The sequence below is a fragment of the Rutilus rutilus genome, assembly GCF_951802725.1.
Source record: "Rutilus rutilus genome assembly, chromosome: 11".
Classification (NCBI taxonomy): domain Eukaryota; kingdom Metazoa; phylum Chordata; class Actinopteri; order Cypriniformes; family Leuciscidae; genus Rutilus; species Rutilus rutilus.
In genome coordinates, this window is record NC_140216.1 from 27,605,612 (window position 1) to 27,626,092 (window position 20,481).

The window sequence follows — 20,481 nt, forward strand, 5'->3', positions numbered from 1 at the left end:
TGGTAATTTTATATTTTGTTAATAAACCGCTGCTTCTCATTTTTCATGCGATGCATTTTTAATGAGTTCAAAGAGCCTTTTTGATTTCTTCTTTCATTCTTTTTTTTTTTTAAATCAAAGAAGTATATGGAAAGAAGCAGGACAAAGCAAGCGTTTCATTATTGTGGACTTATCACATTATTACAACACTGCATGTATGTGTGTTTGTGTGTGTGTGTGTGTGCATGGGCATATTTAATTAAGCAATTTCCCCTCCAACAAGTCACTTCTTTTGAGCGCATATGATTGGAAAATCTATATTTTAACTGCAATGCATTTGATAATTTTATGCACGCACCAAAAAGGCCACAGGGCCTGGTTTATGGCACTCTAAATGACAAAATCAGTTTTAAGCAAATATGGTATATCAAGTATCAAGAAACCCTCAAGGGATTTAAGTATAGCTGAATTTTATAATATGTTCTCTTTCATCAATTCAAATACAAATAGACTTCACAAAACATGTATTCATTCAAACTAAAAATCTCCAATGACAAATTGTTCTAAATGCACCAGATTCGGGTTGTTGAAACCCTGCTTTTAAGGTTCCGTAATGAAAAAGAGTTAGCTGCAGGAAATTACACCTTAAACCCCAAAACAAAGACAAATTTAAGTATATATTTAAGGGTTCTAAATATAATTAAAGAGACGCATTAATTAGGAATATACAGTATACTAATTGTTGGGGATATTACACCTCAAAACTAAAATTCTACACAATCACTCGTTTCAATTCAGTCGAATATGACATTCTTTCTTGAACACAAATGGGTATGTTTTGAAAAATGTTCCCACTGCTCTTTTTTTCACACAATTGAATTGGATAGTGGCCATGGTCTGTAAAGCTTCTGAAAGGACACAATCCATTATAAAAGCATTAGAAGAAGTACACCTTCTGATACCTTTGTGTGTGAAACATTCAGATTTAACATTTGGGGTGGTGGCGCAATGGATAAGACACATGCCTTTGGTGTGAGAGACCCGGGTTTGAATCCACTGTGAGACACCAATGTGTCCCTGAGCAAGACACTTAACCCCTAGTTGCTCCAGAGGCGTGCGACCTCTGACATATATAGCAATTGTAAGTCGCTTTGGATAAAAGCGTCAGCTAAATGAATAAATGTAAATTTAAATGGTTATTCGTTAAAAGACTTGGTCCTCATTTACTATCATTATGGAAAAGAGCTGCTTGGACATTCGGCTTCCAAGTGGTTTGATCCAAGAGGAGGAAGAAAGTTATATTGTTTGGAAAGACATGAAGGTGAGTAAATGAGGATTTTATTCTTTGGGGATAACTATCTGTTTGAGGAATCTTTCTCTGTTTAGAGTGAATGTACAACATGGCAAAGAACATCGGCCAACCAGTGAACTTAGACCCACTTCATGCTGTGTTTTCTCCTGCTCTCAGTGTCTTTAACTGATTTCTGTGTAACCAAAGATTTGAAGCTGAGGGATTTGAAGGAGGGGGACAAAAGAGAGGGAACGAATTAAAGATATCATTGACGAGGTAGAGAGGCGAAGGGTGCATAATATAATACGATCTAAATGAGGCTTAATATAAATAGAGGACCAGGCAAAGAGCGGCAGTACAAAAGAGACTTCTAAATAAATCAGCGAGGTATTTTCAGAGTGTTGGTGGCAATGAAAAATCCACCAATGAGCCGCGAGTTTTATTTCAAGTGTGGTAATGAGAAGAGTCTGTGTTTGGTCTCATCGCCGGTTTTTCATCACCGACGTCACCAAAGGCAAGTCTCACAGGTCACACACACTCGCATTTGCACATTTCATGAGACATACAGATGTTCTCGAGAGCAATTGAGTGGAGACGCATATCAGAACAGAGGAAGAGAGTAGGAACGTATAAAAGAGGAAGTCGTAACGAATCCAATCTAATGGAATCTTGAGAAGCTTAGGATGAGTCATAAAACATTCACAAATACAAATACAGACTAGCACATTCAAACATATTCTAAACACACACACACACACACACACACACACACACACACACACACAGACAGAACTAAGTCATGCAAAGCACATACAGCAAACCATTCTAGTGGAACTGTACCAATGATTAGGGGTGAAATTGTTTCTTCTTTCTTTCTGCTCCTTAAACAGAAAACGACTGAATGCAAAGTACAGAGCCTGCAGAATTCACAGAGCACGCAGCCCTCTGTGTCTCATAGATAGAGAATAAACACTCTTTTAATTACGTACTTTAATTGCTATTATTGTTCTGAACATTACCAAGTAGAGAAGAGGAATTTAAAGCCAATTCATTGAAAACAAAGACACATCTCTCTCACACGGTCACGTCAATGCTGGTGAAGCAAAGCAGAGGCATGTGTGTCACTACTGACTTCTGCTGGTCAAAAGCAGATACTATATCAGGAATTTAACCAATTTAAACATGAATATTTTTTCACACTGCAGGAACATTTAAGTGAAACTAAAAAAGGCAAAAAGTTACAGAACTAAAATATACATTAATATACATTTTGACCCAAAATCCCCAAAATCTTGATCTGGTCAGATACTTTAATTTTATATGTATATAGCCACACATATACTTACAATAAAATGAGGGTAATGTTGACTCTAAAGGTGTGTGCTAACCTAATGTTTGTAATGCCACCAAATCATTGATCAGGTGACGTATATCCTAATTTGTGTGATGTTCATATGCATTGCCTATGCCACTGGGATCCAGTCTCAGGTAGCCTTCTGCCAGAGAGCTGAACCCAGTCAGGCCTCCCATAGCCGCATAAGGAACAGCTCTGCCCACCGGACGTCCCCGTGTCATGCGCTCTTCCCTGGTTTCAACCACCGTCACGTGAGCATATCCAGGCTGGCCACATCCGCAGGTGAACGGACTTCGATAACCAGTACACTGAGTGCCTGCATGTGTGAACAGGTAACTTTAAGACAAATAGAGACTCATTTTATGTTTTATTAAATGCTTATGCGTTGCATGATAAATTATGTTAGCTTTCATTTAATAATATATGGGATGCAATGGTGCAAAAAACTCACATTTCTTGCACAGGTGCCCTGAAACTTCAGCGTGCTCACTGGTTGTGTGTTTGCATCGGCAGCGTACTTGGTTAGAGCCGTTGATATGAACGTATTCATAGGACACACAGAGACAACCTTTGACCCTACAGGGCAGGAGTATAGGCCTTTCCTTTGGCAACTCCTCAAAGTCTGTGCAGTGTTGTTTATACCTGAGAATGAAATAGACACATAGAATAATCTGTTTTTGTATGCGTGTGTGTACATCAAGTAAGTTATGTGTATGACTGGTGATCCATACCTGTGTGTACAGAAGCAAGGTGTCTCTGGTCCAACCAGTTTGCAGTCTATCTGTCCTGGGATGCCAAAACTGACGTAAAGGCGGTTTCGTAATCTTCTTGGCACCACTGTGTCTTTGTATTTCTTGTACTCATCCTCTGAAAACATCGTCCCTCTATCATCTTCCCCAACAATCCTTTGTAAAGCATGGCATTTAATGATAGAGAATTACAAGATCACCGTTTCAAACTGACAAGTTTATTAATTGAACTACAAAGGGATGTACAAATCACCAGAACATGAAACAAACGAACAGGAAATGAAAAGATCAAAATTAAGGTTTTTTTTTTTTGTTTGTTTTTTTTTAAACATACTTTAGTTATCAGCTCATCGATTTCCTCAAACAAACCCACCTTCTGTATTCTAAATAGGCCTCCACTGCATTGGTTGCATTTTTGTCAATTTGTATATTTTCCATTCCACGGTGATTATGAGTCTATTTTGTTGTTTTGTCTGTTGATATATAAATTACAGTCTCGCGCTGCAACACTGACAACGGACAACTTGTTTGGAACGAAGACTTGTCTTTGCGTCTGTGACGTGTTTCTAGGCAACGACGAAACAACACTGATTAGTTTGTCTTACAAAGACCTAAACCAGGTCTAAACCAAAAGAAAGAAGAACAAAAATATACGAATATAAAAATCTTATCAGTAATGTCCAATATAGCCTAATATAGCCATTTTGTTGCATCTCGACTATATTTGTACAAATTGACTACATTTCCCATGCTCCCTATGACTTTTACGTAAGTGCGTGACGAGAAGTCTCAAACGCGATCGGTTCCTTCAAACAATTCTTTTCAAGAAAACGATTCAGTGATTCTTTTACGTTATGACGTAGTTGCGTACTTGCGTTATCGCGTGGTCCTCGTGTGGCATAGTTTCTATAGCCTATTAAAAATCATTCCAATAAATACTGTATGTAGGCACATAGGCCACAACTGTCTATGCTGCTTTTTTCCCAGTTTATTAATTAAGGTGTTTGCTGTAATGTCATGCTCATAAAAACATGAGGTCATTTACAACATAAATAGTATTTGCGTTAACAGAAAATAATACAAGAAATGTACATCTTCTGGCTGAAAAAAGTTTTTTATATTATATTATCCAGTTTTAATAACATGCAGTTTTGATCAAATCATGTTATACGATCAAGTCGTACAAAATAAAAAATCCAGAACGTTTAATTCGTACATGTCTGCTCTGCTCTAACTTTTCTGTCCATTATTAGTCAGAATAGTCACACACGCACATTCATTTGCAAATGACTCGAGAACCGCTCGAAATATTTTTGTTCGTTTCGTGTACCAACCGTTCAGTCCAATATAAAAGAATAGTTCAGACGATATTGTGAAACGACTCATTTTGATAGATTCATTTAGACCGATTCGACTCATAAGAACAATTCATTCACAACCCGGACATCGCTAGTGCGTAACATGACGTCGTATCCAATAGGTCGTGTTGTCACCGCAGGGAAATACTCAACATTTTGCTATGTTTGATCCTAGTTTCTCCACATCAAGCTGCTCCGAATGATTATCTGGCATTTATTTTAAGGCGTTTTAGCTGTAAAATAATTCGCTTCTTACTTTATACAGAGACGCTTATTCTGAAGTTATGCTGCAGTTTGAATAATGTTTGAATATGACTGATTTTTGTAAGGCTGCCAGCCATGCAAACGTGCTAATAAGATGTCAACAATTTGGAGTCAGCGAATCTGTCACCTTGACTAAAGTATTTAAGGTAATTTCTATATGAGCTATATATGTTACTGTATTGGTTTCCTCAGGCTGTTCCAGCTGTCTAATGTCTTTCCCAACCGGCCTTGTCTTAAAGCGATAATAGAGTGTGTGTAATAGCAATACAGTCGATAGCTTAACAGTCTGCAGACCGAGTGAAAATGACCCATCGAGCACGTGTCGACGATTGATAAGAGTCCAGCCAGAGTATTGAACTGTTTTTGATCTGCATGCTGCTTGCCTAATATAAGTGATCCTATTTGTCTGTTAATGCTAACCTTTCCTAAAGACAATATAATAACAGCAAAACTGTTAATAAATAACTTTCTAGCATTGTTTAACTATTAATCATGATCTGTTCAGCAAGGCATGAAATGTCGACCTCAGCGCTTTAACCCAGTTTTATGCTGTGATTCCCATCTTAAATTGCATGTGACTATGCTTTGACCGCTCTGTAAACGTACACAATAGCTTGACAGGGTGGAGCACACTATGTAAACCCCATGTACTTTGATCACTCTTTGTTTAAGAAAGTCACAAGCTTGAATTTGTCGTCTTGACTTATATAATCAATGTGCAAAAACACTACATTTTTATTTTGCTAGTATTGACTTGCTGATTTTGTGGTGTAGAGAGTTAGACGTGGTCTTATTTCTCCCTCCTGCGTTATTAATTTATTCAAAGCATGGTCTCAGTGAGTGATTGATTTGTGATTGGTGGAGAATAGTACTGTGGCCATAGTGAAAGAGAGCGATGACAAGGTTCCCATTCACTTAGGATGGAAATGTAATTTATTCATGCACACTGAAATCTGAGGCTCTGCTAAATAAGTGCACGTTCATAAAATCTGATATTATTATTAAGGGCAAGTACCATTTCATATGATTAATCCACATATTTGCTTGTTTTTGTGTGTGGTGTTTTACAGATATTCATTGCACCTAAACCCCATTGATAAATAGGGATTTACCCCCCCCCCCCCCCTTGTCCCCCCCTATCCCCCCCCCCCCCCACACACACACACACACTCACACACGCTCACACAGTCAAAATCTTCCACCCTGTTAATTTCCTAGGCAAAAAAAAGGATAAACAAATGTATGAAATCAGTGACCTTATTACCCAATCTTGTCCCCAGCCCTGAACTTGACAGGCTCTTTTAAACCTATCCCTACCCCATCCCCTTAACTGGGGTCCCATCAGACCTGCAGCATTGCCATGCTGGGCTGTCTGCTGCGTAGGAGCATGTCTCATAAACTTAGTATGTTCCTGGTGCTCTTCGGCCTGGCCTGGTGTTTGCTGCTGTTTCACTACACCGTCACACAACCACGCCGGCAGAGCAGCGCAGAGCTCCGCCAACAGATCCTTGAGCTCAGCCATCGCTATGTCAAAGTCCTTAGCGAGGAGAACCAGAACCCTTCAGGGCCCCATGGCACCTCCATGGCAGGATATGGTAAGTATTTACTATTATTCATTTTTTAACCACCCTCATGTCGTTCCAAACCTGTTTTATAGTGTTAAAAAGCAATGTAAATGTGCCTTAAAACAGTCCATACGACATACAATATATGTTTGTGATGAAAAGACCAAAATTGATGTCTGTGCTCTGTGGCAAATGCTGTTGGTTCTCTTGTGTCTTTTAACCAAACAAAATGTTACTTGAGTGACGCTTTACAATAAAATTTAATTATTTTTCATTTGTTAATGCAATAACTATCATGAACTAAAACAAATAAAATAAATAAACTTTATTATAGCATTTATTAATCTAGGTTAATGTTAATGTCTTTTTTTTCATGTTATTATATAGGCTATATACTAAAAATGTTTAAAAAAAAAAAATATATATATATATATATTTAAAAGTTAAATTAAAAATGACCTTATTAAAAGCTGTAAAAACAATGCTTGTTCATTGTTAGTTCATGATATCTAATGCATTGTCTAATATTTTCAAGTTAACCATATTGGTTTTTTTATGGTTTACACTTTACAATACTTTACAATAAGGTTTTATTTGTCAACTTTAGTTAATGTGTTGTGACCTAACAATAAGCTTCTTCTTTTTTTACAACATTTATTAATCTTTGTTAATGTTAGTTAATAAAAATACAATTAGGTCACAGTGCATTAACTAATATTAACAAATGCAGCTTTTGATTTTACTTTTTTTTTTCTTTTTTTTTACTTGGATTAAAAAAATACTGTAGAAGTATTGTGTTAGTTCACGTTAACTTATGTAATCTAATGTTAACAAATTAAACCTTATTGTAAACTGTTAACATGTAATTCTGTAATCCTTTTACGTTATCTTTTATAAAATATGAACATTATTCTTATTCATGCTTTTTCTTTTTTCTTTTGCATGTGAAGCTTATGTGAAAGCGTACTTGGCATTCTGGATGGGTGTGTCTGAAAGAGCTTTAGAAATAACACAGTACTAATACTTTCATTATCTCTTTTTGCTGAAGCTGACTTGAAGAGGACAATTGCTGTACTGTTGGATGATATTCTCAACCGTTTGGTGAAGCTGGAGGGGAAAGTGGATGCTGCGGTGAACGCTTCCGTGCACAACATCTCCCATCCTGCTGCTGGAGCCGGCACTCTCCTTGCTGCCAAAGTTGCTGTTTCCAGGCCCACCAAACCAAATATGCCTGCCCACCAGCCAGACAGGCGTAGTGACCCTTTGCAGTTCCTGCCACAATCACCTGACAGGCCACATAAGCCGCACTCTTTAAAATAGAAAACTGTGGCCATGGACATCTTCTGTGTCACTACAGCAAAGCCTGTACAGAGATAAAAAAAATATATATAAATATATATATATTTTTAGACTAAAGCAGCTTTTAGACATTTTTTTTTAGTTGTGCACATGAGTTTCAGCTTAATTGTTTTGTCTTTTATTCATGGATCAGAAATATATTTTATAACTTATTTGCAATATGAAATATAAGACCTGAGAGAGTGATAGGATGATTTTTTTTATTTATATATATATATATATATATATATATATATACAGAAAACTGATTTTTGATATACAGATGAGTGTTTCATAATGTATCTGCAAAAGACTCCATGTACAGCATCATCTCCACAGCTAGCTACTGGTGGCGCCTTTTAATCGTTAGGATTACATGCGTTTCTACGCATTAACTATTGAACTGTGGATCCAAAGAATATTCTCTGAATAGTTGATTGATGTCTCTATTGCAGGCTGATTTGGGTGGGGATTTACCTCAAAACTGAATGTAGCATTAAGCTTTCAGAAGGAACTGTACACTACTAGGCTCTACAACTCAATCCATGCAATAAAAGATGTACCAGACTTCATTTGTGTCAATGTATGCAAGAGTTGAAACCATTTTTGTACCATTAACGTGATTAAATAAAATTGGAAATGTCTCCAAAGTGCTTCAAATAATACCACAATATTATTGTTGTGGATATGTCGATTTATAATCTGTAATTTATATCTATAAATTGTAATTGATGTTTATTCATGCATCCGTCTCTAAACGTCGAGCAGGATGTGACGTGGTAGTTGAGCGATCTCCTCTCATACCAGTTCCCCTCGCTCTCGCGCTTCAGTTGGTGTGGTCAGCCATTTTCTGCAGTTCAACATTGAGAGCGGAAGTCTTCGGTGAAGAATATCTTCATTTTCATTCTACCAATCATTCATATTTTAAAAATGAGTGATGTCGAGGAGCCACAGTTCGAGGGGAGGGTAAGCATTATTGTTGTGTCAACCGTTCTGCAGTTTACTTTAAAATATTCTTTCTTTCTTTTTTGCGGTAATGCTCGATTAGCCAACAGCTAACTTTAGCTGCCGCTTTCTTTTGTTTATTTACAACTTAACTGAGCAGATAGATCAGCTGATGCATACTTATCGGTTAATAATGCGCAAAATATTTAGTCACTTTAGAGCTTATGAGTCCTTTACAATGTCGAATATCAAATAAATGTAACTACGTTGTTTGTTTTTCACCAGCATGTAACAGTTAACGTTATTTGTTTATCAATATGTCCTTTTGGTAGTGTATTGCCTGCTGGACCTAGAATAGTAAGTTATAGTTGTTAAAGTAGACATTGAATTGAAATATGTTAATACATGAATGATATTCAATTACTACTACATTCACACAATTGTAGCCTGTGTAAGTTACTTTTGGTTTCTCTTTCCAACGTTTCTGATCTTTCCCTACCTTCTGTCTCTTACATCATATGATTATATAAGCAAACCAACATCTGTATTTCAAAAGGAGTGGTAAAATTTGAATAGTTCAATTCATTTTTCTCCCTAAATTTCCCATGATCTTAATTGCTCTGAATGTTCTTTTTTCATTAAGGTTATTGGTCGTGAAGGATTTGAAGAGTTAAGGCCAAGAATGTGGAAGAATATTCAAGATAAAAGAAGGCTTTTACAGAGAAAATGTTTACAGAGCAGACGGTTAAGTGGGAAGGGGAAAAAAGAACGGAAGATCGGTCAGATAGAAGCACGCTCGCATTATGTCTAAAGCAGAAAAAAGAAAAAAAGGTTTCAGATTGGGGTGAAGAAATGAAAAGGAGAGGAAAAATGAAAACTGAACAAATGAAGACCGAAGAATAAAATGCCTGAGAGAAAGGAATAGCCTATACTGAAAACAGAAGAATGAATGAGTCCGTAGGTTAAGTAAATGCAAAATTTGTGTTCCAAGTGTCTTTCTAATCTCTCTTTGATGATCATTTGCATGTTTGTAGCTTTACTATGGTGATTCGGCTAAAGAAAAAGCATCACAAGGACCTGTAAATGTATCGATAATGTTATTAGCATTTTTTTAAATCCATTATATAATTGAAGTAATTCTAACACTTTCCTCCACAGCTGTAATAAAGTGTATGTTTGGATTTCTGCAATTATGAATGTGATGTGGCGTAAGTTAGCTTGCTTTGTGAATGTTTGTCTCGTAAATGTTGTAACATATTGCTGTGACATTAGGAATCCCGCTCACCATCCAAATCGGAGCGGGGCAGTCCTGTCCAACCCAAGAATGAGAGCAGGTCTGGCTCTCCCAGCCCTTCCCGAGCATCCAAACGTTCGGAATCAAGATCCCGATCCCACTCCAAGTCCAGGTTAGACCATACATTAGCTGAATGTCATGAAGCCATTTCTTGATTGGCTTCATGTCTGTTTATTTTGCTATCTCTCACTCTCTGTTTTTGGTCCTTTCCAGGTCCCGCTCTCGCCGGCATTCAAATCGCCGCTACAGCCGTTCTCGGTCTCACTCCCACCGGAAAAAGTCTCGTTCTCGCTCCTACAGCCCTGAATACCGACGCAGACGGAGCCAGAGCGCATCGCCCATGTCTAACCGCCGCAGACACACTGGCAGCCGGGTGAGTTCCATGGTTTGGGGTCAAAGTTCAAATGGGCCACAGCTACGTTTACTGCAGTTAAATATAGTTCACTCAAAAATGAAATTGTCATTATTTATTCACCGTAAACCCATGTGCTGTTGTTGTTGTTGTTGTTGTTGTTTTTTTCATAAAAGTTTATACCAAGTCATAAAATAAATAACAGCATACAGTAGTGGTTCTCAACCAAGGAGCCGGCGGCCTCAGCAAACTTCTGGGGTGGCCAGGATCACAATGATGAGGATAGTTCTTGAAATTATGGTTAATTAATTGAATGTATCAATACTCCCAGCCACTGATAAAAAAAACAGATACGTTTTGGGGGGAAAACGCAGCTTTGTCATAAATCATAATTGCAGCTGAAAAATACTGGAAATAGCTTATGTGGGGCATATTGTGTTGGAAATTAGGAGAATTTCGAGTCAAAACGTTTGAAAACGACTGGCTTACAGGTTTGTAACAACATCAGGGTGAGTGAATAAAGACAGAATGTTCATTTTTGGGTTAACTATCCCTTGAAATCAATTCAATTAAGAGCTATGTGTTCCTGTTTTTGATTAAAAGATTTTACAATTTTTAACAGCTAAGCTTAAAATGTAACACAACTTGATTTAGAACAAGACCATGTTATGTATTTTTAAAAAGTGATGTTTTAAATACTAGTCTCAAACTTGTGAGTCTCTGGTTTTGTACAAAATGCATGCAAACCCCCATCACAGCCTCACGGGGATGAGCATGACTGTCTTTAATAACCCCTTTTATTCCTTCTTATTACATCAACAGAGCTCACACAGCCATGACTCCAAAAAAGACTCACACAGTCATGGTGACGCCAGGGTATGTGGACCTTTCTTAACCTTTTAACAATGACCACTAGACCAAACAGGTCTCCATGTTGCTTTTTAAAGGGGTTAAGAGGTCCTTTTGGTGTCTTTTAAGAATCGCTTTGTCCTCCTGCAGTGACTGTGAAGGCCCTTCAGATGGCTCATGCAATGACCATTTTCATACCATAATGCCTTAAGAAATGTTTTGTTGGACGGAAAGCTGTAATGTTTGTTCTTGCATTAAAAATCTCTGTAACAGGGGTTATTAAATACTGTCACACAGTTACCCGGAGAAATTTCAGGAAATTAAGCAGTCATGTTGATTTGCCGTCCCACCAGAGAAAGCAATGAAGTATTTCCTGAAAAATGGTACATCCATCTCTGTTTAGTGGTGTAACAATAAACACTGGGAAACCTAGAATGGTTATTTCATACAAAAAGAATGTTGAGCTGCTTTCCATCACGTCCAGTAATTATGTAATGTCATTGCATGTGAATATTTTTTTGTGATCTAAAATTTGATACAAAGAAATGAATTGCAGCATGTTTTTTTTTTCTTTTACTTAAGTTAATGTCTCATCAAAGAAGCGATAATGTAAGTTTAATATTTACATATTTATATGAACAGTAATATTTGTAAATAAATGAAATGAAAGGTCATAGACACAATGTTGTATTCTATTATTTGGTGGTTATTACATTTTTGGTGTTTTGAATCATCTGTCTTGTGTTCTAGTGCTCACACCTCTGTCCCTCTTACAGGCCAATCCAGACCCAAACACATGTCTGGGTGTGTTTGGTCTCAGTCTGTACACAACAGAGCGAGACCTGAGAGAGGTCTTCTCACGTTACGGCCCTTTAGCCGGTGTCAACGTTGTCTACGACCAGCGAACGGGGCGCTCTCGTGGTTTTGCCTTCGTTTACTATGAGCGCATCGACGATGCTAAAGAGGTACGTCCCCAACTGTAAATGACCTGCCAACGCATATTCATGGGCTAAAGCCGGGGACACACTTAACGACTGTAAGGCCGATTATGAATGTAATTTGATACTTACGACTGATCATTCCCAAACGTGCCGAGTCAGAGACAGTCGTGTTTAAAATCTACTCCAGTCATTGGAAACAGTCTGTAAGTGTGTTCAGTTCAGTCTTAGAATGTTTCAGTTAGTCAATAAGTATGTTCCCGGCATAAGTGGTTTAGCAATTGACTTAATTGTAGCTTAAGGACAACTTCGGATTACCTGTTGTAGCCAAGTGAACACATTGACTTATAAAGAGTTTCCCATACAAAATCTGAAAATATCAGGACATTTCTGTTTTCCAGGACTGGAAAAGTCATGATAATTTCAGTATTGCAATAAAGGCGTGTTTCAAAGTATTTTGCTATATATTGCTTGTCAAGTAAAATCTTCTTGCATGCAATAGTAAGGTGAGCGAATAAATCAGTTAAACAGAATGATCAATTAGTGAATAGGTCTGCAAGACTTCCTTTAATCTTTCAAAACAAGACATTTTCATTTATATGGTTCAGTGCTCTGTAAATATATCTTGTCTAAAAAGACCATTTGTCCCTCACCATAGGCAATGGAGCGGGCAAATGGCATGGAGCTGGATGGAAGACGCATCAGGGTGGATTATTCCATCACTAAACGTCCACACACACCCACACCAGGGATCTACATGGGTCGGCCCACACAGTGAGTATTTTCCAGGCAAAATAACAAGAAGCAAGTGGCTAGTAGGATGGTTTTTAATGACACTTCAAATATGACTCTTAGTAATGGAGGTGGGAGCAGCAGCAGCAGCGGTGGAGGTGGCCGGAGACGAGACTCATATAACGATCGTGGCTATGACAGATATGACCGATATGACGAGTATGACTACAGATACAGGTAACATGAATATACATACAGCATTTGGCAAAAGTAATTTGTTTTTAATGGCCCTACAAGTTCAATTAAACCATCAAAATATGAGAAAAATGTTTTATATTTTTTAGCCGATTAAATATGAGGAAATTACAAAACGCTATAATTTAAGGCATTTGTCTGACAAAATTATTTGGCAAAAACAAGGCAAGCTACAGAAAAAAAGGCATACATTAACTACAGTTATAATCAGTTATTAGTATTTAGTTGGTTCACTCTTGTTTTTGCATGATTTCTTTGTATGACAGCTGTGACCAAAAAAAAATTTTTAATATTTTAATAAAGTTTGACTTTATTAGGCTGAACGTGATATCACTTAAGGCCACTACTGTGTACTGCAGTGTCAAACATTTGCATTGTTGTGGATCCTGATCCGTTCTTCTCTTTTCCAGCAGGAGGCGCTCTCCGTCACCTTATTACAGCCGGTACAGGTCTCGCTCAAGATCTCGCTCATACAGCCCACGTGAGTGGATTTAAACGCCTTGAGCAATCTAAATTTTCCACATGTGCCCAAGTACATGACTGCTTTATAAGCCTCAACTTCTAGAGTGTATTACTCATGAAATCCCATCATTCAAGAAAGGTGTACAATGTGATGGATATTTTAATTACAGACTCATGCTAATAGAACTTTTATGTTTTGCAGGACGATACTAAGAAGATCCTGATGACTTCTCTCTTTTTGCCTGTTTGCATCAAGCTATACATTTATAAAAACATGAAGTACATGTAAACTCACTGTACTGGAGAGATTTGTTTAATAAATGTCTTAATTTGTAGACTCCCTAGTATATAAGTTTAGGGTTTGTGGAGATCATAAATACTGTCATCATAGGGTTTTATGTGCGAGACTTCTTCTTTTTTTTTTTTTGTGTAGTGTGCTCGTATGCTGTGATATGAATTTTCTTAAATACTGGGCATCTTTTAGCGGGAATGTATGCTGTAGTAAGAGTGTGTGAGTTGCTGTACATTTGTGTGACAGAGCATTGTGTACTTGAGAAAGCAAGCTGAGATTGCCTGTTTATCTGTGACATAAAAAAAAACTTTATTTTCAGGATTAATTTGTGTTGCTTTGTTTCTTTCTCAAGAAATAAAGAGCTCAAAATAAAATGTGTTCTTTCTATTATGACAAGACATGCTTTGATGTGCTACTTAGTCTTGTGAATGTTCTTCAAAGTGCGAATACAAGCAATGTACTACACATAATCTAATGTCAGCTTGCCTTAATAATTACCATAACCATAGACATCAAAAATGTGTGAAGAAATATATGAATTATTGCTAAGAAATGTGTTTCTAGCTAGTAAATAATGTTAAAGTGTGGTTACTCACAATGCAAATGATTTTAAACTTAAAATATCCAAATGCTTGGATTTTATTAAAATGCAATAATTAGGTCATGAAATTAATAACTGAAAAGGAGAACATTGATCATTTGTATGATTACCAGATTGTGTTGTCATAATGCAATGAGATGTGCACAACTGTTTTAAAACACTGTCTTTATTATATCACAAGAAGAGATTTAATACAAATCTTACAAAACATTTTTTTACAATACAAAGTGTAACAATTTATCCTAAAATAATTCAAATAAATGCTTTTGCATTTTGTGTAAAACTGCATGGTACATCAATACTAATAAACGCACCTCTAATATATCAGTATGTGTTCAGTTTTTAATGCACTCTATATAAATTAATCCTATAATATTTAACATTCCACTATAGAGCTGTTTTTTCCCCAACCATAGAGAGAAGTTGCTTAGGCATGGGCCGAATACATGCTGACTTCACTGTTTATAGTAGAAATTTAATGTTGAGGGCAAATAGAAATATATCTATCCTATTTCAGCTACTTTCATTGATACAAACATCATATAAGAGACATTAGTTAACATGCATTCAATTTGTTCATACTACACATGTATTATAGTAGGCTATATAAATTGTCAAGAGGGTCCACAGATTTTATAAGACACCTTTGTTGTGAATATGTAATGTGTTTGAAATCAACTATATTAAACTACGAGAACAAGCCTACAAGGTTCTCCATTAGAGGAGCATGGAGGACTTGGCTACGCTAGACTGTCGGCCATATTGTTTTCACCTATCCAGGCATTTCAGATCAGTGGCGTGGATGAGTAAGGAAATTCTGAGACAAGACCATTGTTTAGATTCCGCTCCCTGATGTGGCCTGTAAGTGACATGAGGCCAGCACTCCTACATTTTTATTTAAAGTATTTTTGAATATATAGAAATTAGCAAATTAGTCTACAGACACAAAACAGACTGGTGGGCTTAAAAGTTACATCGCTAACTGCCTCTCGTATAAGTCAATGAACTCAAATCATTTTGTTACATTGTTTAACCAGGCTGTATTCAGCTGTCAGTGTATTGTGATTATGGAAAAAAAAAAGATCACATTTTTTTCTTAGTAAACATTCATAATATCATATGAGACTATTCTTTTATTGTGATGTGATGCATAGACGTAACAAATCTTACATTTACAAAGCTTTATTTGAGAAGAAAAAGGATAACTTTAAGTCATATTCTTGTCTGCTTTTTAAAATTCTTGATAATCAATGACTCAAGGCTGCAGTCTTTAAGATCTTATAAATATGCAACAAAACCACCGACTGCATACTTGCTTGAAGAACTTCAACAAACCCAAATGTCATGAAAAATGGGCATCACATAAAAATATGCCATCCTCTCACACAAGTCAACTTGCATGCAGAATAAGCTAAACATTTAAGCCACACAACTTGTGTACAATACCTTAAAATATTTTTATTATATTACACATTGTTATTCCTACATTTCCAGACCATTTCAGCAATTAAAATATTAGGTGACTGTTGGATACATTAAATAACACTCTTTACTCTGGAAAATGTCCTTGCATTTGTTTTGTGGATATTCTTCAGTGCACATCATCAATTTGTTAGCATACATTAGTGCAACTAAATACATTCCAACACCAAAAATGGTCCATATTAGTCCATTCAAATGTTCCTGGAAATGAGCATGAGGAGGAAATTAAAGCACATTGTATGAAACACTCAAAATATCATTGTTTGCATTAGTGCAAATTATTATTTTATATAGTGCTTTACAAACAATTATTTCCAGGAATGGAGGGCATTCGTAGCGTTTAATACCTTTGTAGGTTGTTGTACACTTTTTAATTATATAAGAGTGTGACAACATCTAGCTTTGTTCTGCTTGAGACAATGAGCAAATTAATAGATTTGGGTTTTTTTTAGGTCTGTTGTGATTTTCAAACATTACGCACTACATTTAGACAGCCTCTCTAACCAAGCATGTATAAAACATTTATATTAAATCTCTTATTATTATTCAAATCCTCTGTTCGTTAGCATTCAAGAAACAAACCCCTGTTAAAGCTTGCAGAGTTTTGATTTTTGAGGCCCCACAGTCAAAGGTCAGGCCCACCTCGTCACATGGGTTATGCAACTCTTTTTTTTTTTTCTTAAAATGAATTTGAGACCAACAGGCAATTAGTAAATCCCTTCTTCATTCTCAAATCAATATAAAAAAGCAAAAACTTGTGCTTTTTAACAATCAAATATTCAGACTGTACAAGGATAGCTTTATACAGGCCATATAATTTATGTAGCCCAAGATTTATTATTATTCTTGTTGTTTTATTTATTTATGGATCACAATCATCATTATTATTTCTTAATACTAATATCTCAAAATAACAATATTAAAGGGAAATATGCAATACGTAAAACTTTCAACTTTACATTGTGTAAAGGCACAATAATAATAATAATAATACAAATGTTCTGCAACATAACATTAAACATTTTATTTGAGCTTTCGAAGTCTTTTAAATATCAAAACAGGATAAAAAGTGAATGAATAACTGAAACGTAGCCTACGTAACGTAGTCTAAACAACTAATGACTATACCCAACACATTGTTTAAGATGACATTAGTAGCCTAACCTAAAAAAAAAAAGGTTGTTGTATGTAATTGTGACGCTTGTTAAAGTAAATATATGAACTATGAGTTCTTTGACATGAACACAGGAAGCAGGTTTGGAAAAAAAACAATTGGAAGATGTGAATCAGTACCGCCATTTTCTGTATAAATACACGGTGGTTCATACAGCCAAGAACATAAACATCGACTAAACTGTCATAAAATATGTCCTTAAAACAAAACCAAGAGTAGTGAAGAAGATTAAAAAAATTACTTATTTGAGAACACGAAACAAAACTACTTGCTAAACACGAAACTTCCATGGAAGTTTCTGAAAGCAAATTATTCAAAAACATGGCGATAGCTGCACAGAATGTTCCATACATCCACTCATCAGGGAACATAATCTGAAAACAGTACAAAATCTGAAACGGTAACGTTACATAAAATACGTTTTAACTTACAAAGTGATTAAATCCACTGTTCCTCAACGAAAGCGAAGCTAACATCAATTCCTGCTCTTGTTAGCCTTTTGTTTGTATATAATATATATGCTACGTTTAAACCGTATTTATGTTATCGTTTGGGTCACTAATTCGACTTAAAACGGCAAATTATCCCGGTGCTTTCAAGGAAAGCCCGTAGATTTCCATCGTTACACCAATATTTACCACCTTCAATCCGCGTACTATATAAACAATGTTTTCCTATAGAAAACGTCTCCCCTGACGGGTGGAGCAACGGGTCGCATTCCTTTTCAATAACATGCATTTTAAAGCAACCTCACAAACATACTGCACGAATGTAAATGTTTAGTGATTTTATAAAGCATTTATTATCACAATCTATATAAAAGTTTACTATAAGAAATTGACGTTGTAAAAGGGGGGCATGAAAATGAGCTTCCGATCTGACCAACGAATGAGGGGAGGCGAATCCCCCACACAAAAGGATCTAAAGGCAACGCATAAAATAAGACTTTCTGCCACGTCTCCTACCATATATATATACCAACAACCAAGTTTTCAGAATCAGAAAATTTTCTATATGCAACACATTCATGCGAACTGCCTCGAAATACCTCATGAAAAAACGAAGTCCTCCTCCACATATTCTTTTCTTTGCATGCCTTTATCTTTTAAATCTGAAACGAAAAGAAAATGTAAAGTGCATAATGTGTTCCGGTTTCTAGTTTTGAGACTGGATGAAGTAATTCCACCCCATAGTAGACTTTTCGCGCCTGGATTTGTACCGAAGAGCAGTGGATGAAAACCAATGAATGAACAGTCGGCGCAGCAGACAGCGAGAGTAGTAAAGCAGAAAGGAGCTGCGTTTTCATTGGTCTCCTGTTCGACCAATAGGAGCGCTTCATGTGCGTGCCATTCTATAGTAGTATTTCAGTTGTGCAAGCCATACTACTGGCATCTAGGCCCACATTGAGAAGTCAGCTGTTGTTACTTCTTACATTTTTATGTGCCATTTAAAGTTGACATCTATGGCACTAAAAGAAGCTAGTTCTATTTAATTATGAGAAAACCAAATTAAGATGTCGGTGCTCTTCGTATGAAGATAATCCTCTTCGTATAGGATTTTAAATTAGAAACATGGCTATAATGCTGCTATAGAACAAACCATGATGTATGGCTTACTCTAATTCTGCAATTCTGTTTGTGTCTCAATGAGTTAAAAAAGCTAAATAAATATTGGTAAGACAGAATCTGGGATGAAAGTAAATTGTCGAGAAAAATAACATTGCCACCACATTTCCAAAACATTGTTTTGGAAAGATGGCCCTGGCTAAAAATGAAATAGGCTAAAGATCGATACGTGAAAAACAGTAATTAATAAAAATCATTTGGGAAAAAAAGCACGTAGTTCATTCGAAACTGAGTATCTAATATGTGATTACCCTGAAGGTGCTGGACAGTGTAATGTAATTATTTTAATCATAGTTTTACCTTAATATGCACGATTATCTTTGGTAATGGTTACAGTTTTGTTTAAAATGTATCAAATATAGCATATTTAATTAGCTGATGTGTGTACTTCGTGTGACGTTTGGTAAAACTAAAGATGAAAATATTTTTAGGAATATTCCTCATTTAATTTAAACGCCAGGTAACAAATTATCTAAATTCCCTTGAATTAAATCGCGAGGGAGCGCCTACCTGGATCACGTAAAATTAACAGAAAAAAAATTCTTGACGTGGCCGTCTTATGTAGGATAACCTTTAATACTGGCCTTGTGAAAGGGCCACTAGTAAAGGATTTTTTTATATATATATATATTTTTTTATATTGTTGTTGACATTTTAGAACGACACTTCAGGTTGCGCTACATATCTCGCACAAACTGAATACGCCCTAACTATCCGAAATCTGTCGAACGTGTCATATCCTAGACTTGCGGCGCATTAATTATAGGCTACAACTTGAATATTTACCAAAAACCGACTTTCTCTATTTTTGTGTACAGAAAAATCTTTAAGGAATCCAACACGACCTGTGTGTGTGTGTGTGCGTGTGACAGAAAGAGAGGGGGAGAGAAAGAGGCGCATGGGCGTGGGCCCTGTGTAAATGCCTTCGCTTTACGTGGAAGGCCGAGCGATTTGCAGGCCACACATCCAGATATTTTTGCAACTCGTCTTTTTCTGTGGAACCGTGAAAGAAATGTAGCGAATTATCAGGGAAGAACTCTAAAGTATATTGCATGAACAAACACAGGCCTATGATCTCCTCCCCGCTGTGCCAGAAGGAGGCCCGCCTTAACCACTCGCCATTATGACTTTTCTATGTTGCGCATGGCCCTCCCCTTTCTTTAGGCACCGGAAGTGTTTAATTCGCTTTGTTCAGTCGGGTCAGGTCACATTACATTAGGCCACAAATGTCATATAGCCTACTGTATGTACAGTTATGAAGATGTATTAGCGTAACACAAATGTAGCCTACCACACATGTAGCTGTGTTAATAATACATAGTTACGCGTGTAGGACTTCTTAATGAAATAGCAGAGAAGAGGCATCGTTTAAACCATGTCCCTTGATTGATTGCACGTTGTCTCAGTTTTATAGATGTTTATTAATTGCATTTCATATAACGTATAGAAAATAAAGTAGATGCTGTATGAATGGCAGACCCTCCCCCTCGTCCCCTATATGGCAGCCCACCATAAGCGCAGATAACATTGTTGGCTTTTACCGCTGAGAGCGAGAGTGCGTGCAACGCCTCTTTACAACTCC

At 36.6% G+C, this 20,481-nt stretch overlaps 3 protein-coding genes across 11 annotated transcripts; 2 read left to right on the forward strand and 1 right to left on the reverse strand.

Moving 5' to 3' along the window:
• Positions 1-2,249: 2,249 nt before the first annotated feature.
• On the reverse strand, positions 2,250-4,785 carry fam221a (family with sequence similarity 221 member A). The gene is made up of 4 exons (XM_084423575.1): positions 3,747-4,785; positions 3,356-3,529; positions 3,076-3,266; positions 2,250-2,940 (listed from the first exon to the last, which is right to left on the reverse strand). Exons 1-4 carry the CDS (start codon positions 3,809-3,811, stop codon positions 2,705-2,707), a joined length of 666 nt encoding a protein of 221 aa, XP_084279701.1. The 5' UTR covers positions 3,812-4,785; the 3' UTR covers positions 2,250-2,704.
• Positions 4,786-4,823: 38 nt separating this feature from the next.
• On the forward strand, positions 4,824-8,546 carry ccdc126 (coiled-coil domain containing 126). The gene is made up of 3 exons (XM_084424035.1): positions 4,824-5,141; positions 6,066-6,590; positions 7,609-8,546. Exons 2-3 carry the CDS (start codon positions 6,356-6,358, stop codon positions 7,878-7,880), a joined length of 507 nt encoding a protein of 168 aa, XP_084280161.1. The 5' UTR covers positions 4,824-5,141; positions 6,066-6,355; the 3' UTR covers positions 7,881-8,546.
• Positions 8,547-8,660: 114 nt separating this feature from the next.
• tra2a (transformer 2 alpha homolog) lies at positions 8,661-14,391 on the forward strand. 9 transcript variants are annotated; one of them, XM_084422644.1, is made up of 12 exons: positions 8,731-8,864; positions 9,487-9,800; positions 10,116-10,249; positions 10,351-10,510; positions 10,939-10,980; positions 11,312-11,365; positions 11,921-11,947; positions 12,115-12,303; positions 12,935-13,050; positions 13,132-13,245; positions 13,674-13,744; positions 13,928-14,391. In XM_084422644.1, the coding sequence occupies exons 2-12, from the start codon at positions 9,789-9,791 to the stop codon at positions 13,936-13,938; spliced, it is 930 nt and encodes a 309-aa protein (XP_084278770.1). In that variant the 5' UTR covers positions 8,731-8,864; positions 9,487-9,788; the 3' UTR covers positions 13,939-14,391. The 9 variants fall into 9 exon arrangements, with proteins under 9 accessions (XP_084278768.1, XP_084278773.1, XP_084278775.1 ...); XM_084422646.1 differs by having other exon boundaries at positions 13,677-13,744; XM_084422642.1 differs by lacking the exon at positions 9,487-9,800 and having other exon boundaries at positions 8,661-8,864.
• The last annotated feature ends 6,090 nt before the right edge of the window (positions 14,392-20,481 follow it).